The 20,551-nt window shown below is 38.3% G+C and overlaps 1 protein-coding gene across 2 annotated transcripts; it reads right to left on the bottom strand.

Moving 5' to 3' along the window:
• Positions 1-9,314: 9,314 nt before the first annotated feature.
• Positions 9,315-20,010, bottom strand: LOC107804248 (T-complex protein 1 subunit gamma). Of its 2 annotated transcripts, none has more exons than XM_016628098.2 (13): positions 19,766-20,010; positions 19,457-19,518; positions 19,159-19,231; positions 18,947-19,014; positions 18,699-18,768; positions 13,145-13,213; positions 12,999-13,070; positions 12,114-12,187; positions 10,668-11,330; positions 10,461-10,586; positions 10,215-10,319; positions 10,058-10,132; positions 9,315-9,814 (listed from the first exon to the last, which is right to left on the bottom strand). In XM_016628098.2, exons 1-13 carry the CDS (start codon positions 19,788-19,790, stop codon positions 9,623-9,625), a joined length of 1,674 nt encoding a protein of 557 aa, XP_016483584.1. In that variant the 5' UTR covers positions 19,791-20,010; the 3' UTR covers positions 9,315-9,622. The 2 variants fall into 2 exon arrangements, with proteins under 2 accessions (XP_016483584.1, XP_075098498.1); XM_075242397.1 differs by having other exon boundaries at positions 18,699-18,827; positions 19,766-19,909.
• Between the last annotated feature and the right edge of the window lie 541 nt (positions 20,011-20,551).

Raw genomic sequence — 20,551 nt, 5'->3', positions numbered from 1 at the left:
GGATGTAGAGTCGAATTTGTATGCCCAATATTGATGGGTTGCGTGAGTTGATTCTTGAGGAGGCCCATAGTTCACGGTATTCTATTCATCCCGGTGCCACCAAGATGTATCAGGACTTGAGGCAACACTATTGGTGGAGAAGAATGAAGAAAGATATATTAGAGTATGTGGCTCGGTTCTTGAACTGTTAGTAATTGAAGTACGAGCATCAGATGCCGAGCAGTTTGCTTCAGAGACTTGAGATCCCCGAGTGGAAATGGGAGCGTGTTACCATGGACTTCGTTGTTGGGATCCCACTGACTTTGAAAAAATTTGATGTTGTTTGGGTGATTGTGGACAGGTTGACTAAGTCGGCACATTTTATTCTGGTTGTAACTACTTATTCTTTAGAGTGATTGGCTCAGATCTATATTTGTGAGATTGTTCGTCTTCATTGTGTGTCGCTGTCAATTATTTCTGATCGAGGCACGCAATTCATATCACAGTTTTGGAGAGCATTGCAGCGAGAGTTGGACACACGGGTTGAGTTGAGTACAGTATTCCACCCCCAGACAGAAGGATAGTCCGAGCGCACCATTCAGATCTTGGAGAATATGCTACGCGCTTGTGTTATGGATTTCAGGGGTTTGGGGATCAGTTTCTACTGTTTGCAGAGTTTGCCTACAACAACAGCTCCCAATCGAGCATTCAAAAGGCACCTTATGAGGCCTTATATGGGAGGCGGTGTCGATCTCCAGTTGGATGGTCTGAGCCGAGGGAGGGTAGGTTGTTTGGCACTGATCTGGTTCGGATGCCTTGGATAAAGTCAAGTTGATTCAGGATCGGCTTCATACAGCACGATTTAGACAGAAGAGTTACGCCGATCGAAAGGTTTGTGATGTTTCATATATGGTGGGAGAGAAGGTATTGCTCAAAGTTTCTCCCATGAAGGGTGTGATAAGGTTCGCGAAGAAGGGCAAGTTGAGCCATCAGTATATTGGCCCTTTTGAGGTGCTTGAGAGGATTGGAGAGGTAGACCTACAAGCTTCCATTGCCACCTAGTCAATCGGGTGTTCACCTAGTGTTTTATGTTTCTATGCTCCGAAGTATTATGGTGACCCGTCTCATGTTTTGGATTTTAGCACGGTTCAGTTAGATGGGGATTTGACTTATGATGTGGAACCGGTGGCCATTTTGGATCTGCAGGTTTGAAAGTTGAGATCAAAGAATATAGCTTTAGTAAGAATTTCAGTGGAGAGGCCAGCCAGTCAAGGAGGCTACTTGGGAGACCGAGCGGGAGATACGGAGCAGATATCCACACCTATTTAAGGCTCCAGGTATGACTCTAGACCCGTTCGAGGACGAACGTTTATTTAAGAGGAGGAGAATGTAACGACCCGGCCGGTCATTTTGTGTATTGTATCCCCGTTCTCCTATTTATCACTTCTTCTATGTTCATTTGTGGTTATGTGAGTTGCCGAGGTGGTTGAATTGGTTTCGGAGATGATTCGAAGTGAATTGGGACACTTAGTCCCAAGGTTGGAAATAAGTTAGAAGAGTTGACCGAAGTTTGACTTTTGTATAGATGACTCCGGAATGAAGTTTTGATGGTTTCGATAGCTTCGTATGGTGATTTTGGACTTAGGAGTATGTCCGAATATTGATTTGGAGGTCCGTAGGTCATTTTGGCTTTAATTGGCGAAAGTTGGAACGTTGAAGGTTTGGAAGGTTGAGAGGTTTGACGGAGAGTTGACTTTGTTGATACCGGGCTCGGATTTTGGTTTTGGGAGTTGGAATAGGTCCGTTATGTCATTTATGACTTGTGTGCAAAATTTGGGAGTTGAGTTGCTATGTTTCGGCATCGGTTTTAGAAGTTGGAAGTTCGTTAGTTTTATTAGGCTTGAATTGGGGTGCGATTCATGATTTTGATGTTGTTTGATGTGATTTAAGGCTTCAACTAAGTTTGTATCATGTTATAGGACGTGTTGGTATGTTTGGTTGACGTCCCGGGGGCTTCGGGTGACTTTTCGGATGGTTATTGGATCGATATTTGGACTTAGAGCATTGCTGAAGAGTTTTGGATTGCTAGTGTAATCGCACTTGCAGTAGGCTTGGCCGCAGATGCGACGCCGCAGGTGCGGCTGGAGGGACGCAGAAGTGGAATTGGGTATGGTATGGAATTTTTGCAGGTACGGAGAAGGACCGCATCTGCGTGTCCGCAGATGCGGAGAAGTATGGCATAGGCTTGCACCGCAGATGCGGAAGGATTCCGCAGGTGCGAACGCGCAGAAGAGTGAGTAGGACCGCAGAAGCGGCAGGTCGGAGTTTAAGTGGACTTCACAGAAGCAAGGATTTTTCCGCAAAAGCGGTATCGCAGATGCAAAGATGGAGTCTGCAGATGCGGTTTTGGTGGGCAGAACATATATGTCGAAGGGTTTGGCATTTTACTCATTTTTGGACTTGTGGAGCTTGGCTATGGGCGATATTTGAGAGGGTTTTCACTATAATTGAAGAGGTAAGTGAAGATTCATCCCTTTTATTGATAAATATTGATTACCTATTGATTATTACACCTAGATTATATGCGTTTGAGGTGAAATTTGGAGATTTTAAGCTATGTCGTTGGAGAATGAAAATGAGAATTTTGAGGTCGATTTGTGGATGAAATTGGATGAATTTAGTAGGGTTGGACTCGTAATTGAATGGGTGTTCAGATTTTGTGAATTTTGTAGGGTTCCGAGGTGCGAGATCGGGGTTGACTTTTTGGGTTGACTTTTTCGATCTTGATTAAATACCTTAGCTTTATCTTTTGGAATAATTTCCTATAGCTATTATTGATGGAGTTAAGTTGCTTTAGCTAGATTCGAGTCGCTCGGAGGCCGATTCGCGTGGCAAAGATTTGTTAGAGCATTGAGGTAAGTAACACTTCTAAACTTGAAATTGAGGGTATCTATCCCTTGGAAACATGTTTGTTGTGTTGTGTTGGGGGTGACACACATGATAGGTAACAAGCGTGTGGGCGTGCACCATGGAAATCATGATTCTAGAGGTTTCTTTTGTATTATGCTGCTATCTAGTCTTATTTTATCCGTGTAATTCTTACTTGTTAGAGTAAAAGTGTTGTGATTCATGTTAGAAATCATGTTTAGGTTATGTGCTTACTCGGTTGAGACCTAATGAGTTTACTTATACTACTTTGAGTTATCTGCTTTAATTGTAATTAGATACTCAGTCATGATTCTTAATTTGCATATCATATCTCAGTCTTTGTTATCATTCACTGTTACATCACATGTTATTATTATTTGGACCGAGTGGTACGAGATATGAGCCCTTGAGACTTTAGAGATTGATGACTGAGGTCGGCCTGAGAGCTGAGTTGTGAGTGTTATTGTGGATCGGGTTGCACGCTGAAGCAGGCCATATTGGATTTTTGACTATTTGTTGATCGGGTTGCACATCGCAGCAGGCCTTATAGGCTTTATTTTAGCGCTTGGACAGGATCCGCCCCTCCGGAGTCTGACGTACCAGCAGTGAGCGCATGCATAGTGATATATATATACGTGCCTTGGTGAGGGGCATTGATGACAGGCCCCCGTACAGTGCTGAGTGATTGTGTGTGGGTTGTGTGGGCATTTGGCAGACAGATGGAGTACTTTTGAGAGTGTGAGTACTTGGGAATATCACCGTGGAATCATTCATTTGACATGCATATCTGACATATAGGCATAGAGATGTACCATTTCCTCATGCTAGCTGTAATTGACATGCTCCTATCAGTGTTGGGCTTTAATTATTGAACTTGACAGCATGTCTAAATTTCTGTAACATGAACGAGCTGATTATGATAATTTCTTCGAGTTGTTTATTGTTACTGCCATTATTATACATGTGTTGTCATTTTATTTGATTCAGACTGTCTTCTTCTTAGCTCGTCACTACTTTCAACCCAAGGTTAGTTCTGTTACTTATTGAGTACATGGGGTCGGTTGTACTCATACTATATTCTGCACTTCGTGTGCAGATTCTGGTACATCTGGACGAGGTGATTGCTAGATCTGTGCTAGTACCTGCTCGGAGACTTTGAGGTAGTTGTTATGACATCCGCAGACCTTGACTCTCCTTTCTTTTATTTTCTTTAGTATTGTTCTAGTATTCAGACAATTATACTAGAGTTTTGGTTTATGTTGATACTTAGTAGTGCTCAAGTACTCGTTGCCACCAGATTTTTGGGGTGGTTGTTGTAGCATTTCAGTTATTTGTATCAGAAATTTATGAGATTTACGCTGTTGAATTTTACTAAATCATATTTTATTCAAATATCTAGTTGTCATGTGATTGTCGGCTTACCTAGTAAGTGTGTTAGGCGCCATCACGACAGGTTGGAATTTTGGGTCGCGACACCCCCTTGTCTCACCGCGTGCGCAACAATAAAGTAAATGCTCATCTTGTCTCGCCTCACGCTCATCATCAATTATCTCACCTTGTCTCGCCACATGCGCAAATCTGATATTTATATATATAGCCCGCCTTGTCTCACCGTATGTGTAATATCAACAATAAAAATAGCACGGTAGAATTGGCAGTGCATTGAAGGTTTAGAACAAGGTTTTATTCGACATGAGGTTTGTTATCGGTACCGGCTTTGTTAATGGGTAGCTGTTATGGTCGGGAGTTATTGTTATGAGTATGTGAGTTATGTGGTATATCATGTTATTATATCTTGGAATATGGTTATGTCTTGATATTGCTTGTTCAGACTTATTCAGTGTATAGATACAAGAATCGGGTTTTATAATGAATTCTCGATGTTAGAGATGGGGTTCCAAGGTTTATGGACTAAGGTTGAAGAAAGAATCTTCGGTTGTGTGATGTTGACGGGCTTATGTGGATTGAGGTAACGTTGGATCACCCATGGGTAAGTGTATGGTGAGTTTATACGGAGTTTTGATGGCTTTGTAATGACTTTTGGCATATTTGGGGATGAACATATGTTTAAGTGGGGGAGAATGTAATGATCCGAATGGTCGTTTTGAATATTAACATTTTCGTTCGGTGATTTGAGGTCTTGAGTATCTTCATATGATATATTATGATTTGCGTGTATGGTCTATTTTGATTTTCGAGTGGTTCGGGATTTATTTGGAAGAATGATTCTCATTTTTGAAGCTTTAAGTTGAAAGGGTTGACCAAGTTTGACTTTTGTGTAATTGACCTCTGGTTGAAGTTTTGATGGCTCCGTTAGGTCCGGATGGTGATTTTACAGTCAAGGGACATGTATATATTTTCTATAGCGCGTAGGCCTATATTACTCATTTTGAATTTTAGAACAATAAATATTTACATTGTATTCAAGGGGTAGTAACTCATATCACGAGAGGAAACTTTGTGCATAGTTCTATTAGTGTTGATGGGTCGCTCTACGATTTCTTATAGGTACAGGCATCCTAGGTAATTCAATCTTATGGTTCTTCATTATCTGTAAATGGCCTTTTTTCCCTAGGTGGTCATTTTTTCTGGGCTTTTAGTTTAATGTTTTTATTCAGTATTCAGTAGACGTAGTTATTGGCGCAACTTAGGTGGAAGGCGGGGGAGGGGGAAGAAGACCCAGCAGTGACACACCACTCTGAAAGAGCTAGAATATTCTTACCTTATGGCAAGACCTACAGGCCAAGGGACATGTAAACAATTTCTATGGGGCGTAGGCCTATATTACTCAATTTGAATTTTAGAACAATAAATATTTACATTGCATTACGGGACAATTAAATATTTACATTGCATTGCGGGACAATTACAACAACAACAACAACAACAAACAACAACAACAATAACAACAAACCTAATGTAATCCCACAAGTAGGGTCTGGGGAGGGTAGTGTATACGCAAACTTTATGTCACAACCAAAACCGATGGGCTATGACGAGTGCCCGAGTCCTACCTGTCGAACACCCCTAAACATGCGTCAAGATATAAACATGAATTAAGGGTAGGTCATGAATAACATGTGTCAATAAACTGCTGAATTATGTGAATAACATACGTGAGGAAAACATGTCCAAAAGACATATATACATATACATGCGGAATACGGTAGGGCGAGCCGACAAGGCTGCTATAGACAATTATATATCCAAAACTGGAAGCCGACAAGGCCACATACTATCCAACTATACATTACTGTCTACAGACCTCTAATAGAATGTACAACTGTATAAAGGACGGGACTAGGCCCCGTCGTACTCATATCTACATACCAAAAATAGCGTACCAAAACTAGTAACAACTCTGGATCAAGTGGAGCACACCAACTCTCGCTGATCAAAGATCCTAAAAAGGGGGACCGTCCGCCTGTCTACCTGCACCTGCGGGCATGAAACACAGCATCCCTGCATAAAAGGGACGTCAGTACGAATAATGTACCGAGTATGTAAGGCATGAAAATCAGTACATAAAAGACATAGAAGAAACATAGAGTAAAGGAATCCACCTGTAAGTCTAAATAACTTTGTGAATCCTGAAATATTTATAAGTTCATGCATGTGCGTATAAATGTCGTTTCATGCATAGGTATATGTGTACATAACATCATCAAGCCTCTAAGGGCATCCCGTCATATCATCTTGGCCTCTGTGGGCGAAATCATCAACATATACCAACTGATCAGGTAGTGGTGTGTATATAACGCCGTAACCTTTTCCCATATCCCATATATATATATAATATACGCATATATAACATCATCTGATCATGGGTCAATATACATGTATAAATGAATGAAATGCATAAGAAGTATATTAATAAGATTTCTCGGAATGTCATAAGATCAATATGTCTTCGGATAAACTTTATCAACTACGTATTTTTCTAAGACCCATGAACAAAAGATATAATAAGACACATGGGAAATCAAGAATATAGGCACTCCTAGTGCTTCTATGAATAGAGACATTTATGAAAGTTGTACGTTTGCTCATTTCGTTTGTATCATATGGATCATGCCAAAAGGAAAGAAGGGAGCCTTAACATACCTAAACCGATTCTCTTGACAATCCCTCTAACATACGTCAATCGCGACAAAACACGTAACGACGAGATCGAAGTAGGAAAAAATCCGTATGATATTCTTGAGAAAGGTTATACCGGGCTCCCTTAGAATTGCAAATCCCGATGCTATTTTGTAATATAATCTCGTATGAATTTGCTGAAACTTTCCTCCATTACATTGTAGATATAAGCATCTTTTATCCTAGTGGGTGTGGGGCCCACTTATGTGATGACTTGGCCACAAAATTCTCTAAGTGTGCCAGCAAGTTACATGAATTAAGAGTCATTAATTGGGCTTTGAGTAAGACTCCATTTGTTGCCACGTTGGGAGGCTTATCAAGCTTATCCAAAGCTTCTAATTATTTAATTAATCTCCCACTAAAAATTAATAATTACCCAATTATCTACATAATTAAGAATTATCTCAAATTACTTAAAATACTAATCACTTTTAACACACTTTATATCCCTTACTATCATGGTCATGTGGTACCTTGTATGGCACTAGTCCATAAATATCGGGTATTATAGCTTGGACCGTATTTTAACCCAAATTGACAAACTTCAACGAATACTCATTCTTTGATCTGTTTACCCTCTAATCTTCATGGCACTTATCGCATGTTATAAATAGCATAAATGTTTATAACCTCAAAAATAATCTCATTCCCGAGTCTACGTCGATTAACTTACGATGAAACTTTAACGTACGAAATGCGGGATGTAACACTTTACACCTACCTTGTGAAGGTAGAGATGTTGTTTCTGATAGACCCTCGGCTTAAGGAACACTAAACAGGAAGCAACCAACAATAACAACAACAACAACAACAATAAGAAAAAAATAAAGACACTACATATAATAACAAAAATCTAAAAAAGGATATACAAGAATACTACTAGCAATACTGGTAAGAATGAGACAACATGAAAAACTTCTTTTTTATCTCAAGAACTAAAGGAAAATATTTTTGGTCCCTCATAAAAAAATTGGTTGGTGAATGTCAGAGCTATAATAAGCTTCTATAGTTCTATTGCCTTGCGAAAAGTTTCAACTTGTAGATTCTGTAATGGTACTTCGAATTAGAGGGTTTCTGCACTGTTTCAGAAAAATAGGAATACAAGTGGTCTGGGAAAATTGAGATTTGGAGAAAAAAAGAGAGAATGTGGAAGAAAGCAATGACGTGGCAACCCCAAACTAAACGTTTGGAAAAGTTTGGAGACACTCCTGAGTACACCACTTTTGGTGTTTATGGGCTATAAATTGTCTTCAAAGTTAGCTAGATTTAGTGAATATTTGTATTATATGTGTCTCAAACACCGCCAGTTACTTAAAGTCGTGTTCCGAGCGGATTGATTGTCTTAAACACCACCAGTTAATATGGTGGTCACAGAATTTCTAGGTTACTTAAATCAACAATTGGCTATCAACCTCCAAAATTGCAACAATTTGATCTACTAAAAAATAATGTGAAATCAGAAAGAGTCCTATGAAAGTATGCATTATCTAGTGTTTTTGAATTTTCCATCTTAAGAAATACTACTCCGTATAATATTATTCGGGTAAAAAGAAAATCAAAATTTTTGCTATAGAAAGTAACAGATTAACAAAAGATGCAACGTAATAAGTTTTCTTCCATTAGTCTAACACTCCTAGGTTCGCGGTTATCATTGATATGAGAAAATGCACATAAAATAAACGCTATATCAAAGAACACTAGCAATTGTGAAAAACAACCCATCATTAAGCACTAGAACAACCAATTATGTGACGCTTCTCTTACCATACATATCCAAAGCTAAGTAACTTTTAGGCTTTTCTTTTTTTACATTAATAGTATCACCATTGTGATGCGAGGTTAGACATTGACCTCAGCCTGTATATTAAAGAACACAAAAAAGAGTAGTTCTTTACCTGAGGAGTTGCCAGAAAACTAGGCTAACCAACTCAATAAAAATATGTGGAGAACAAAACAGGGAAATACATAAAAGCTCAAACGGAAAAGTTTGTGCGGATCAAATATTCCATCACCAAAAGATGTGGCTAAACGTTGAAGGAATTTTTGGTAGTCCTAATTCTGAAATTTTACAAGTTGAATTTTGTCATTCTTCAAAGTGCTACCCCCATAAAGAAGGTAGAAGTCTTCCTACGTAAACTCCAGTACAATTTACTACTAGCCTTTAGCATTTATCCAGATTGCTTTACAAGTAACTTGAACGTTAAAGCAAATGCAATCCAATTAAAAGGATTCTGGAGAATCATAATGGACTTCAGGAAAGACAACGATTAATTCATCAAACATTCAATCTCAAGAAAACTACTAGTCAGGAGTGACAATTTGCCCTTGCAATATCAAACATAATATACATCCAACAATCAAAATAGATCTAATTCAACTACAACGTAAGCAAATGATTACTATTCTCTGACAACTGTGTGCATTCAGATTGCAGAAGTCGCACCTTAAGGGCAAAACTTTTGAAAAAAACAGCATTGATTAGCATTAAAGAACATGCGAACAGATGCACATATCAAAATGGTTTTTCAGCTGCAGTCTGGGCTCGGGAAGTAATTCCGTGCACTCATTAGATATCTCATTCAGGAATTAGCTGGTCATTGTCTGCGTCATCTTCGCCCTCAACTTTTGGCTTAGATGGACCTTGGCTTGCTCCAGGGGCCTGTTTCTTCTTGATCCCACTTACAATATCATCAATTCTCAGGAGTAAGCAAGCAGCTTCAATGGCAGTTTTGAAAGCCTGCGCTTTCACGGTGTAGGAATCCCATATCTGGAATTTTAATGTTTCTTGAATTAATAGAAGTGGTGAAGTTTATCATTATCAGTCAAAGGTCAAAAAAGTGATAAAACACACTTAGGATGCTGCAAAGATGACAGGAACTCATCAAAACTCGGTATAGTTTCCATGATGACAGAAGCTTTTCCTTTTTGTTTGTTAGTTTCTTCTTTTTTCTTTTGGAGGAGCAGCGGTTAAAGGTGTTTGCAATGGTGTTTGAGGAATTTAATATCATACCTTCTGCTCTTTCATATCAGCAATCTCACCAGTATTCCCATCTATGCCTATCCATGCATTCTCACCATTTGCATGCTATAGTAATACGAAATGAGTTAGATGAAATGCAAGCAAATGCTAAAGTAGCAATTCCACCTCAATAATATAAATCTTTCACCTTTCCTTGGAGCGCCGTCATTGTACGAATAACATTCACACCACAGTTCTGAGACAACGTACGTGGAATAGCTTCAAACGCTATTGCAGCAGCTTCATAAGGCCACTGAAATTTGAGAATTTAAGGGCAACCAATTTAGCATCCTCACTTTAGCCTTTTCAATTTCCATAAAGCGTCATTGTACACGCTATATTCATGAATTGATTTCATAATAAAAGTTGCTATAAGTTGAAGTACATAGTTTACCTTTTCAATGCCTTCAATAGATGAACTTTTCTGCTTCAACATAGCAGATACAGTCAACTCTGTTGCACCACCACCAGGAACTAGTTTAGGATTCTTGATGATGTTCCTAGCGACAGACATTGCATCCTGTAAAAAGAAGCATATAGAACAGCTCAAGATAATGCATTTTGTGTAAAAGCTACTCGGCTATACAATTTTAGGAAATACCTGTAGGTTTCTTTCTACTTCATTCAGTAGATCTTTACTGGCACCCCTTAGGAGGACTGTACATGCTTTTGGATCCTTGCAATCAACAATGAAAGTGAAGAATTCATCGCCAATTTTTTTCACCTCAAAGAGACCAGCACCAGTACCAACATCAGATTCCTGCAACTCATCAGGTCTATTGACAATAACTGCCCCACAAGCTTTGGCAATTCTATTGTTGTCAGTCTTCCTTAGCCTTCTGATTGCACTGACACCAGCCTTGCTCAGATAATGGCATGCCAGGTCACTAAGTCCTTTTTCAGTAATAACAACATCTGGTTTGAACTTCAATATCTGTGCACACATGTTCTCAATGTACTCTTCTTCCATCTTCAATAAGACATTCCAATCTTCCTCTCTAAGCAACTCTGCATTGGTTTGGTTCTCGCCTTTTTTGTACTCCAAAGGAGAATCAAGAAGAATGATGCGAGGATTCACAATCTTTCTTCTCATTTTGCCAGGGGCAACTACATCTTTGTTCATCATAACTCCTTTAAGCACTGTTGAGTCTTCCAACTGCCCACCAGGTACCTTCTCCACCTTAATGTACTTCTTGATGTCCACCTCACGCAACCCTTGTCCAACTTCCACACCAACAATTGTTGTGGCATCAATTGCCAAATCCTGAGATAGATAAAAAGAATCAGCCCAGAAATAGATAAAAAGAATCAGCCCAGAAATCATCTGAATAAAAATATATGCGTCATTTCATCATAATCTACTTTTAAGACTTCTATAAATGTGAATCCTATATTCCTCCTCAAGTTGCAAATAGTGACTTTAATAATCATCAAATTCACATATTAAGTAATCAAAAGCATATATGGCTGTAAAAATATAACTAACAAAGGCCTTCACGGTCAACTAGTAAGTAACAATTGTCTGCTAGATGTACATTTAGGCAGGTAAGGTGGTTTGGAAAGCCCTATTGGAAAAAGAAGTATCAAAGAATGAGCATGCTTCTTGGAGATTTCCTAACTGAATTAAGCATATTACATCGCTTCAATATAAGTGGATGCACATTATTCATAGGTAAACCTAACATGCAACAACTTATTCTTGTATATTTTGGTGGTTATCAATAATAAGACAGAAGAAACCCAATAACACTCGATTGCAAACAGTCAAGGCTCATGAACTGATGCAAAGCTCCAGCAAGTCTTGGAGGACACCGAAAGAGCCTCTTTGGCCAATATAATACAGTTTCTTGCAGAACACTTAAAGTCTTAAATCAATGGAATCCATGATGAAAAACAAGTTCAACTGAAAAATCCTCAGTTCTAAACAAGATAGCTTACAGAATACTCAACACCAGATTCCGCACTTGATATAGATTTTTTAATTATTTCTTTTCGGTTTATTTTTTGGCAAAAAAGAGTAGGTAAATGCAATCAAACTACTACTTACTGCAATCAAATCCCCAAATTGACTAGTAAACTTTGTGCCAATGCAGCTTTTCACCAGCCCCAACATTGTTGCACCTATCACAATTTGAACATATTGTGAGTAATAATGCATATCATAGAGCATATTCAAAGAAATTATGAATGAGCTTCAATAACACCATAGAGACCCTTGCCTAGGATTTTAACTTGCACTTCCCTTTTCTTTCAGATACATGAGCAAAAATACTATACACTTGGACAAAGAGAATAATCTGATGCATAAAATGATTGTGAAGTCTCCAAAAGTTTACTCATACCCGATTAAACAGAACCATTTCACAAAAAAATGATTTTCATTGACAATGGCAAGTAGATCAGATGATAATGCCCCTTATTAACAGCAAAACTTCTAACTTCTCAGGCCACTGTAACTATGCACTTGTGCCCACATATTATCAATAGAATTTCAAAGGAAACAACCGACTCAGATTCCATTTCTAAGACAAAGTTCTAGCACCCAAAAATAACCAGGATTTGGCTGAAAGCAACACTCTGCAAACACTCTGCAGTACTGCATAGTTACAGTGGGAACTGCAGAGTGTTGCAAACACTCTGCAGTACTGCAGAGTGTTGCAGAGCAAAGTACTGCAGAGTGTTGCTAATAATCAGCCAAAGCAACACTCTGCAAACAAATAACCAAAAATGCTGAAAGTTTCAGATTATTAAAGAAGCCATTAAACATCACTCGGGCATTCATATAACCTCCTCCCTCCCACCTCCCAAAAGAAAAACTTTACATGACTCCAAATATGACATACTAAAAAACAGATTTAAAAAAAAAGACTAAAAAGAAGATGTACTCCCTATAAAGCTGACAAAGAACCAATAGAAGGGTTCAGAAACCTACGGTCCTTGACATCAATGGTCATTGCAATCTTGTCAAGCACAGCAATTGCATCCTCCAGCGCTTTACCATAAGCTGCTAACAGGAGTGCTAATTAAAATCAGGAATTATGGGACATGAGACAAAAGTATTTAGAAGACATACTCTACCTCGACATATCACAGTAGGATGATACTTCTTGTCAATAAAAGCTTCCGCAACATGGAGCATCTCGCCAGCTTCAACCATATTGGAAAAATATAAAAAAATGTTAAAAATCAGAAAAAGTGAAAGCACTTATTTGGTTAGAACTGTAATCCATTATTTTATCAACATCATACAGGCCCTGAAACCTAGTAATTATGTATAATTATCAGCTAATATGGGAAATCTAAGGTAAAATTCAAGAATAAATCCATACAACATATACCCCCAACAAAGTGAAGTCCATGCTAAATATGGTAATTCAATATTTGGGTAAAAAGAAAAGCGATAAATATGAAGCTTATTAGTTCAGCTAATTGGATTTCATTGTTTAAAAACCTTGCACTCTATTAGGCTTAAGGGAGATTAGGAGAGAAAACTAACTTATCAATTTCTCTACCTCTCCTGTTAGATTGTTTGGTATAACTCGAACAAACCAAATGATATTAACCTCCCCCTTATGGTCCAACATTGGAGGGGTTAGAATATTTGATGAGGGGTTCCCACCCTTTCACCTCAAGTTTCTTCAATTATGCCCTAATAAAACCAACCAAACGACTATGAGCACGTCAAGTATCAACTTCAGGACAAGGTAACAAGTGAAGTGATGGTTGATTCGTTGATTGATTTCCATACGCGTTGACCTCATCGCTTGAGATTCTATAATGTCTCAATCTTTTATTCTGTATTATCCTCCTTTGCTTTGTGTTTCTAATTATCCGATGATGATATAGTATTGATTGATGAGACGTGAGGCGGTGTTTGAAGACAGATCCTAGAGTCTAAAAGTTTCAAGTGAGCATGACTAAGACAGAATACTTGGAGTGCAAGTTCAGCGACGTGACGGTGGAAGACATGGACGTGAGGCTTGATTCACAAGTCATCCCCAATAGAGAAAGTTTCAAGTATTTCGGGTCAGTTATCCAAGGGAATGGGGAGATTGATGAGGATGTCACACACCGTATAGGGGCGGGGTGGATGAAATGGAGGTTAGCAACCGGTGTCTTGTGTCACAAAAATGTGCCACCAAAACTTAAAGGTAAGTTCTACAGAGTATTGGTTAGACTGATTATGTTGTATAGGACAAAGTATTGGCCAGTCAAAAACTCTCATAACCAGAAGATAAAAGTAACAGAAATGAGGATGTTGAGATGGATGTACAAGCACTCTAGGTTGGATAAGATCAAGAATGAAGATATTCAGGTGAAGGTGGCGGTGACCCCCTGATGCAAGATCATGAAGGTCAAGAATCCAAGAAATTCAAGAAGTCCAAGAATCCATTCAAGATTAGAATTTCTTTTCCATAAAGATTAGGATTTCTTATTTCTTATTTCTTGTTTCCTAGTAATTTGATTCTTGTTTTAGTGGGATTATATTTATAGTTCTAGTCAAACTAGGATTGTTAGTTGGTAGTCCATTCCTACTAGAATTATTTTTCCTATTTTAGTTAGGATAGGTTTTCTTAGCCTTACTTATTCTTATTCTAGTTTAATTCGGATTAGTTTTCCTTGACCTTATCAATTTTACTCATTGTAAGGCCGATTTAAAGGGCTCAATATGCTAAAAATAAACATGGGTGATTAGTTTTTCTAAGCTCTTACTTCAAAAACGTGATTTACTTTATGTTTCATTGTACTTCCTTTATTCAACGCTTTTTGCAATCTTGCGGGATTGAAGAACATGTGAGGGGTTTCTTTTTATCTTACAGTCTTCTAACGTGAGTTTGAAGAAAGCTTTCTCGCTAATTTTGTGAAAAACTTTAGCGGGTTGCTTTTGTTGTTCTCTCTTCTTTGTGCTTGAGCAGTGCAAATTTGGTATCAGAGCGCAAGTTCCAGGTTCGAATTCTTGATTTGCTACCTTTTTCATCGTGTCACCAAACAAGAAATAGCAAGTTCGAGATCCTCTTCAATGGATCTTCAATTAAAATTCAGAAATTAAGAACTACAGTCCTTGAACGAGACAATAAAAAAATTAAAATGCAGCTACATAGCTTGGCGGAATCAATGAGGCATCTTACTGAATTGGTTGAAGGTTTGGTGCTTCAGAAAAACCAGCTACCAAATCCACCACAGCGCCTACAACCTCCACCGCCACATAACATACCAGTGTTTACCACCACGTCTACCACTTTTATATCCATCAATACAACCGTGTAGAGCAAGATATATTGAGCATGATGAAGAGGTTGAATCTGACCTAGGCATAAGAGTACCAAGGCACCATGCCGAATATGATAAATTTTTGAATAATCAAGGGAGTGAAGAGGACGAAACGGATGAAGACCATTATCAAAGAGATGAAAAACATGCATTCCAAAACTTGAGGAATTACCACCAAAGTTTTATGACGATCCATTGGATTATCCAACTATTTGTGTCGTTGACTTTTCGCCTTTCATAGATGCTCAACACAATATTGACTTGATTGTTAACTCTATCATCCCAAACAAGTCTGCATATTGCGTTAATCCTAAAGTCCATAAGAATGCATGAACAAGAGGAAGGATTACCTATAAAGGAGTGGATAATGGAGAGTTTGAGTCCATATATTGGAGAAACAAGATGTCTTAACATCATAAATATATATTGCTATCATCAAAGGAATTGTTGGTGTATAAGCGATGCAATTGATGCATTCCAAAGAAGAGCGTTGATAAGCTAGACATAGGGTTGGTTAAATTCAATGAAGTTCTAATACCAATAACTTCATATCATAAGTTGAAGTAAGATAGTCTACATAGAAAGATTACATGGAGAAGACTATGTAGAAAATTGAAACTTATAAAGTGGGATTTAGTTCGACCACATGCTAAGTTTGCTTACAACGTGAAAAAGCTCAACGATAAACTAGCAAAATGTAACTTTTAAAACCTGGTGAGTATTGGGTCCCCATTTTTTTTTTCACCTTGGGTCTCCATTCTTACTATAAAAAATCTTGCGCCATCTATCGAAGTTGTACCGGGGGAAGAATGATTCAAGATCAAGAAGGTCAAGAATCCAAGAAATTCAAGAAGTCCAAGAATCCATTCAAGATTAGAATTTCTTTTCCATAAAGATTAGGATTTCTTATTTCTTGTTTCCTAGTAATTTATTCTTGTTTTAGTATGATTATATTTATAATTTTAGTCAAACTAGGATTGTTAGTTAGTAGTCCATTCCTACTAGAATTATTTTTCCTATTTTAGTTAGGATAGGTTTTCTTAGCCTTATTCTTATTCTAGTTTAATTAGGATTAGTTTTCCTTAACCTTATCAATTTTGCTCATTGTAAGGCCTATTTAAAGGACTCAATATGCTAAAAATAAACATGGGTGATTAGTTTTTCTAAGCCCTTGCTTCAAAAACGTGATTTATTTTTTGTTTCATTGTTCTTCCTTTATTCAGCGCTTCTTGCAATTTTGCGGAATTGAAGAACGTGTGAGTGAGGTTTCATTTCATCTTACATTCTTCTAACGTGAGTTTGAAGAACGCTTTCGCTAGCTTTGTGGAAAAATTTAGCGAGGTGCTTTTGTTTTTATCTCTTCTTTATGCTTGAGAGGTGCAAGATCAAGAAGGTCAAGAATCCAAGAAATCCAAGAAGTCCAAGAATCCATTTAAGATTAGAATTTCTTTTCCATAGAGATTAGGATTTCTTATTTCTTGTTTCCTAGTAATTTGATTCTTGTTTTAGTAGGATTATATTTATAGTTCTAGTCAAACTAGGATTGTTAGTTGGTAGTCCATTCCTACTAGAATTCTTTTTCTTATTTTAGTTAGGATAGGTTTTCTTAGCCTTATTCTTATTCTAGTTTAATTAGGATTAGTTTTCCTTAACCTTATCAATTTTACTCATTATAAGGCTTATTTAAAGGGGCTCAACATGCTGAAAATAAACATGGGTGATTAGTTTTTCTAAGCTCTTGCTTCAAAAACGTGATTTACTTTTTGTTTCATTGTTCTTCCTTTATTCAACGCTTCTTGCAATCTTGCGGGATTGAAGAACGTGTGAGTGAGGTTTCTTTTCATCTTACATTCTTCTAACGTGAGTTTGAAAAACGCTTTCGCTACTTTTGTGAAAAACTTCAGCGGAATGTTTTTGTTTTTCTCTTATTTGTGCTTGAGAGGGGCAAAACTTTGAAAGTACATCACCCTCATGGAGGTCAAGATGCGGGAAGCGAGACTTAGATGGTTCGGGCATGTGAAAAGAAGAAGCTTAAATGTCCGAGTTAGGAGGTGTGAGCGGTTGGCTTGGGTGGGTATGAGGAGAGGTAGAGGACAATCTAAGAAATATTGAAGAGAGGTAATCAGGCAGGATATAGCAAGACTTCAGCTTGCCAAGGACATGGCCCTTGATAGGATGGTGTGGAGGTCGAAAATTAGGGTACGAGGTTAGTAGGTAGTCGAGCATTTTTCTGTTCCATACCCAATTTTTAGGGCTAGTCTGATAGTGTCTTGTTCAGTTGTTCTTAGATTACTAGTATTGCTTTCTCCCATCTATTTTACTGGCTCTTAGATTGTTGGTATTATCTTCCTGGCCTTTGTTGTTGTTGCTCGTTTCTACTGTTCTCTTATCTTCCAGAGCCGAGGGTATATCGGAAATAACCTCTCTACCTCCCAAGGGTAAGGATAAGGTCTGCGTACACACTACCCTTCCCAGACCCACTAGTGGGACTCCACAGGCAGGGGCGAAGCTACCTGAAACTAAGGGTGGTCAACTGACCACCCTTCGCCGGAAAATTATACTCCGTATAAGGTAAAATATTACTTGTTATTGATTAAAAATAGGCTTTGAACACCCTTACATAGCCCACTGGCAAAAGTTTGAACACCCTTGTTGAATTTTCTGGCTTCGCCACTGTCCACAGGGTTTATTGTTGTTGCTTTATGTTTCTAATGTTCCCAAGTTCTCACTTGACGGATTTGCTTTTCTTTCTCCAATATTTCCTTCTTCCCAAATTCCTTGTTCATCAAAGCCTTCCAACATCATCTCACCATCTACTCACTCGGCAAAAGACACATCACCAGGCATCATTTCCAATACCCCCATTATCACAACCATGTTCTAAATATTTCAAAGAAATTGCAAATATTTAGATTCAGAAGGGATTAAAAACACACTTTTCTTCAAGGTTACTTTTTGGCGCAGACAGGCATGTACTCGAGTTCTGATGCATTCATTTTTTATTTCGTTTCGTAAATTTCATTTTAGTTCCAAATACTAGAATTTAACAAGAGAAAATCACTGGGATAAGTTTAAAATGGAACAAAGAAAGAAGCCAAAACCAGACACGCACATACACTTATAATTGTGTTTGTGTATATGTGTGTATGTGAGTGTACATATGTATATATTTATATGTATATGTAAGGAGCAAATCCACTTGCATCGTATATCCAACACAATTGGACTCCATAATCACTTAGAAGAATGATACTAAGAATGTAGGTAATTCATGTGGAGACATGATAAGCAAACAAACTGCATGTCAGCAATTTAGTGATAAAACAAACAATTGAAAGGACAAAAACTAAATCAAACATACCTAGGACAATGACTGATGTAGTTCCATCTCCTACTTCTTCATCTTGGGTACGGCTTAGTTCAATCATGGACTGCAGCATCCCAGAGACATACAGGTCATGAACGGGGGAAAAGGAAAGATAGTATCCAACTGAGTGATCGACGCAATTCAAAAAGCAATTGGCAAATGGTATACTGTTAATATGCAAAACCAACATCCCTGAGCCAAAAAAAGGAACGTAGAAGAACACACACACACAGAGACTATACCTTTGCAGCAGGGTGTGCAAGATCTAACTCACGAAGAATTGCATTTCCATCATTGGTTACTACAATTCCTGTACATAACAGAAGGGGAAAAAGAGTAAACTCAACATCAAGTACTATATGGAGAAACAGCATGAGCAAGTCATATGCATAGGAAAAGATTCTGATGCAATACTCTTTTTATGAAAAAATTAACATATCAAAGACCAATATACCTCCAGCAGCATCAAGCAGCATTTTCAACATGGATCGTGGACCCAAAGTGGTACGAATAATATCGGCAACTGCCTGGCAGACAAAAGTGAAAGACAAAGAGAATCAACTTGGATGAGCAATTTTACAAACAAGATAATTGCATATGTCCCACAAGTAGACACACATTAATATGACTCAATAAGCACACCTCCACCCTCTCCAAATGGGCAACTTAATACCAATCATTTCATAAACTAACAACGCTTTGGCTTTTCATTCAACGTAAATATAGACCACAGAAACACGCATTAATCTTACCTTGGCAGCTTGAATGTTGGCACGCTGTACCTTGCCACCTTGTTCACGCTTCATAGAATCCTCTGCTTAAAACAAACCATCATAAGAACCATTATAACGAAATAGGATCTTCCAAAAAAGTAAACATTAACAAAAACAAAAATCCAAAACGACAAAGACGGCGATCTTTAACAGAAACCCATTACAACATCATATTTAAGCAAAACCCAGAAAAACCAAACAGTCGTTTTTAGCCAAAAAAGGAAAAAGATCGATCTTGTACAACAAAGCCCAAGCCATTAAAATAGAAACAGAGAAAAGGGGACTTACGGAGAACGAGAACTGGGGCATGCATTTTGTCGATTTGATAGTGCCGAACAATGGAGAAGTTAAAAAAGGGGAGCAGCAGAGGGAGCGCCAAGAAGAGGAAGAGGGTTTTTAAAAAGCGAAGGGAAGAGATTCGATTTTAGAGTTAAGAGACTACTATGCTTTCTGCGGTTCTTTTGTCGGTAAGTAGTGTGGGAAACCCTCGAAGGGTTTGGGCTCGGAAGTGTTAACTTCTGGTCATGCCTCCAAAACGAGAAAGTAAGGCTGTTAAGTGGGCCGGGTAAGCCCGGGTTCCGTCCCGTCCCATTCTGGATTCGGTCCCCATCTGACCTGATCCTACGGTACCTGTAGGTAAGGCTGTAAAGTAGGCCGGTTTATGATCGGAATCGGTTCAGGATCGCGGCCAATATGGGTAGTGGGTTTATACGGTCCTAACCGTTTAAGACCGGGATTGGGGTAGGTGGGCTGGTCTTTTGCGCGAGGCCCGCAAGACCGGACCGTTTGGGATCGGGACCGGACCGGTCCTAGCGGGCCTAAACGGTCCCAACGGCTCCAAATTTTAAAAAGAAAAATCTGCCCGTTGGGGCATTTAAAATGTAATCGTTTTCTCTGCCAAAATAGCCGTTGGCTATTTATAAAATAGTCATTTAACCTCCCCAACTTTATTTTAACCCCAAACTTTTTATAATTATACTTTTTCCCTATTTTCAACTATAAATACCTCCTCATTCTTTCATTTTTCTCACAAAATCATCAATCTCTCTCTAATTTTCTTCTATAATTGCTTAC

This window comes from Nicotiana tabacum, chromosome 21 (genome assembly GCF_000715075.1).
Source record: "Nicotiana tabacum cultivar K326 chromosome 21, ASM71507v2, whole genome shotgun sequence".
In the NCBI taxonomy this organism is placed as follows: Eukaryota; Viridiplantae; Streptophyta; class Magnoliopsida; order Solanales; family Solanaceae; genus Nicotiana; species Nicotiana tabacum.
The sequence above is the reverse complement of the archived record's forward strand: the minus strand, read 5'-3'. Positions and strand labels throughout refer to the sequence as shown.

Bases quoted from the DNA above. Each gene is read 5' to 3' on its own strand.
- LOC107804248 (XM_016628098.2), bottom strand. From the start codon at position 19,790: ATGCATGCCCCAGTTCTCGTTCTCC. The intron at 19,232-19,456 runs GTAAGATTAATG...TTTGTCTGCCAG, and splicing joins CCAACATTCAAGCTGCCAAG to GCAGTTGCCGATATTATTCG. The intron at 18,769-18,946 runs GTATAGTCTCTG...GGGATGCTGCAG, and splicing joins TTGCACACCCTGCTGCAAAG to TCCATGATTGAACTAAGCCG.